The sequence below is a fragment of the Arachis ipaensis genome, chromosome B03 (assembly GCF_000816755.2).
Source record: "Arachis ipaensis cultivar K30076 chromosome B03, Araip1.1, whole genome shotgun sequence".
Taxonomy (NCBI): domain Eukaryota; kingdom Viridiplantae; phylum Streptophyta; class Magnoliopsida; order Fabales; family Fabaceae; genus Arachis; species Arachis ipaensis.
This window is the reverse complement of record NC_029787.2, coordinates 97330463-97333608: the sequence shown is the minus strand read 5'-3', so window position 1 is coordinate 97333608 and position 3146 is coordinate 97330463. Positions and strand designations below refer to the sequence as shown.

At 39.1% G+C, this 3146-nt stretch overlaps 1 protein-coding gene across 1 annotated transcript; it reads right to left on the bottom strand.

The window, feature by feature from the left end:
• Positions 1534-2489, bottom strand: LOC107630738 (disease resistance response protein 206). Its single transcript, XM_016333954.2, has one exon. The coding sequence runs from the start codon at positions 2347-2349 to the stop codon at positions 1777-1779; it is 573 nt and encodes a 190-aa protein (XP_016189440.1). The 5' UTR covers positions 2350-2489; the 3' UTR covers positions 1534-1776.

The following is a 3146-nucleotide window of genomic DNA, read 5'->3' as shown; positions in this document are numbered from 1 at the left end:
AAATTTAGTGTTTAAGATTTAGCCTGATCATCGAGAATTAAAAATAGATATTGGGATATCAGAGAAGGGGGAAGACGAAAGAAATATGATAATGAAAAGAGTAAACTACCATTTGTACCCACGAAAGTTGAAAACGCTGACATATCTACTCATAAAAAAAAGAAATTACCATTTGTACTCATAAAAAATTATTTTTACAGGCAAAATTATCCAAACCCTAAAAAATTATCTAAAATTCCTAAATTACCCTTCTCTCCACACTATCATCTCCTTTCTCCCTCTTCTCTCTCTCTCAATGTTCTCAGCCACCCAATCCCAGCATCAACCACAAACCACCGTCTCACCCTCCTCATCATCGTTCACCCTTCTCAGCCACCACCACCACCACTAACCCTATCCTCTCTCTCACCAATAATCAATTGATTTTCAAACAATCCTAGCAGCAATTTTTTCAACCGCGAGCCACCTCTCCTCCTCCGTGACAAATGTCGCAGCCTCTGTTTCCGTTCTTGCAGCCTCCAACATCAGCGTCAGCGATCACCCCTCCTTCTCTCCTTCCTTGTCTCGCCCTTGCCGACCAGAGGAACTTCGCACCATCCCCTGCTTCGCCGCCCCCAGCAGCCCCCTCCTCTCTTCACCACCACCACCCTCACCTACCGTGGCTACCTTCTCTTCATCACCGAACCAGTGCCCCCGACGGGTCACCGCGCTAGCCGCCACCACCGTGGTCTCCTTTGCGAACCAAAACCGCGACAAGCTCTCTCCCTCTCTTTCTGTCTCTTTCGCCATTTTTTTTCTCCCAGAAAAAGTGAATCCAAATACATGAGACTTCTGTGCTTGATTATTCAGATTTGATCCTTTCTCTTTAATCTCTTCACACCTTAGATCTGTGTCCTTTTTCACCTTATTTTTGTCGGCTTTCTCCATGACATCCTTTTCACAGTTTTCCTTAAACAGCTTCACACTCAGCTGAAACTAAGGTTCAATTTTGACTCTCACCCATCGTCATCCATTTTAAATCCCTCTCTGGATTGATTGTGATTCCTCCAAAGGTGTTTTTCTCCGAGTTAATTTATGAGGTCACTATTTTTCAATGCACTGTGCTTTAATTGAGGTGATAAAGGTTATGGTGATGAAGGAGCGGCAATGAAAGAGAGGAGGGTGTGGCAAGGAGCCATTGAAGCAGCGGTGGAGACTGAGTGGAAAGTAATGGTGAGAGTGTGTTAGAAAGGGAAAGAGGGGTGGTGGCTGGGTGAAGAGGGTGGTGGTGGAATTTGAGATTAGAAAGAGAAAGAGGGGTGGTGGCTGGGTGAAGATGGTTAGGATTAGAAAGGTAATTGGGTGAAGGAGGTGGTGTGGTGGTGAAGATAAGGGTAATTTATGAATTTTAGATAATTTTTTATGAGTACAAATGGTAATTTCTTTTTTCTATGGATAGATATATCAGCGTTTTTAATTTTTGTGGGTACAAATAGTAATTTACTCTATAAAATTAAAAGTGACTTTAAAAAAGTTGACAACACAAAAAAATAATTAGATCGTAATTAAACAGTTATTTTAGTTCCAAATGAAGTCAACAAGAAGTGACGACACCAACACGTTGGTGTGCTATTGTGCCGCAAAGTTACAATGCTTGATCCCAAAAATGAAAACTCTTATCACCAAGTAAATAATCCAGGAATAACCAAAGAGAAAGTAATACAACAACGACTCCAACAACAACTAACAATAATAAAATACAAAATGCGAAGAGATACTGTTGTATCCAACATTTAGTTACCAACATTCATACAAGTTCATATCAACCCTTAGCCTGAAGTAAACCTCACCCTCAAATGCATCGGTTGAGAGAGTGGCCACTCCCCTAGTCATGAAGAAGTCACCAGTGCCACCAATGACGGAAATGTCCCTGGTCTTGTTCATCAAAGGGTCAGCACCAGCAAAGTTTATGCTACCCTTATGTTGTGTTGAGTTGAACACAAAGGAGAAAGCAAACCAAGAGGTGAAAATCTCTTTCTTGTCGTAAATGTAAAACCCTTGCGCTCGTCCCACAGGAGGCGAGTGCAAGTTGTTGTCAAGTGTGATGGGGTCGTCAAATACGACCACATCACCAAAGTGGTTCTGGCCGGCTAGTATAGTCTTGTTGCCCCACGAGGGCGCACCCACAATGGCTGATGTGGCATTCTTAGCATTATGGCCGTTGTAAATGATGTCATGAAAATAAAGGACCAACTTCTTGCAAGGCTCTCGAACCCTCTTTTGCCAATGTGTTGGAGAGGCAGAGGATCCCACCGTGATTAGGAGCAAGAGGAAGAGTGCTGAAATGAGTCTCCTCATGGTGGATTCCATGTTACTCGTCTTACTTGTTTAGTTGCTTAGGCTCAATTGTTCGATGAATATGTTGTTTCATATGGAGTTGAAATTTATAGGTGTTATGTGAAGGGGATGCGTAAAGCAAATTGATGGTTATATATTAATTAAATTACAACTATCCATCTTTTTGTGGCAATGTTCCACATGTGATTGTTTATATATACTTCATCAATATTAGGTGCTGAAATTGAGGCTAAGCTTGGCTTTGAAGATATGATTACAATTTTTATATCAAACAAAGGGGAATAGAGAAAAAACAAATTGTACGCAAGTCTTTATATAGCATGTGCTTCCTTAATATGTATATTATTATTTTCTTATGAACAAAAAGATATAAAAAATCCAAACTTTTTTTTATTTAGAATAATAAATGGTACAATTTTTTTAAGAGACATCTTAAAAGATTCCAACTCCTATTATTATAGGCACGAAAATATTTGAGGCAACTTGTTTTTTTTAGTTTTTGTTTATATTTATTAATTACTGTTGAAATAAATGCATAATATTAAACGAACAATGTNNNTATATAAATATTAAATTAAATAAAATAATTTTATATTATTTTTTTCTGACATTACTCTTTTAGGTAAACCTTGTTGAAAACTTAACTTACTTTCATTAAACTAACTCCGCTATCTCCACTTGCTTTCCCTTATTGTTTATGTTATTTAATTTGGTGTTAGCTTTATGTCTACGACTAGTGAAATGATTGGCGGTGCACTAGATGGACAGGACGACTATTGGGATTTGGGGCAGATCGAAGTGGATATGGG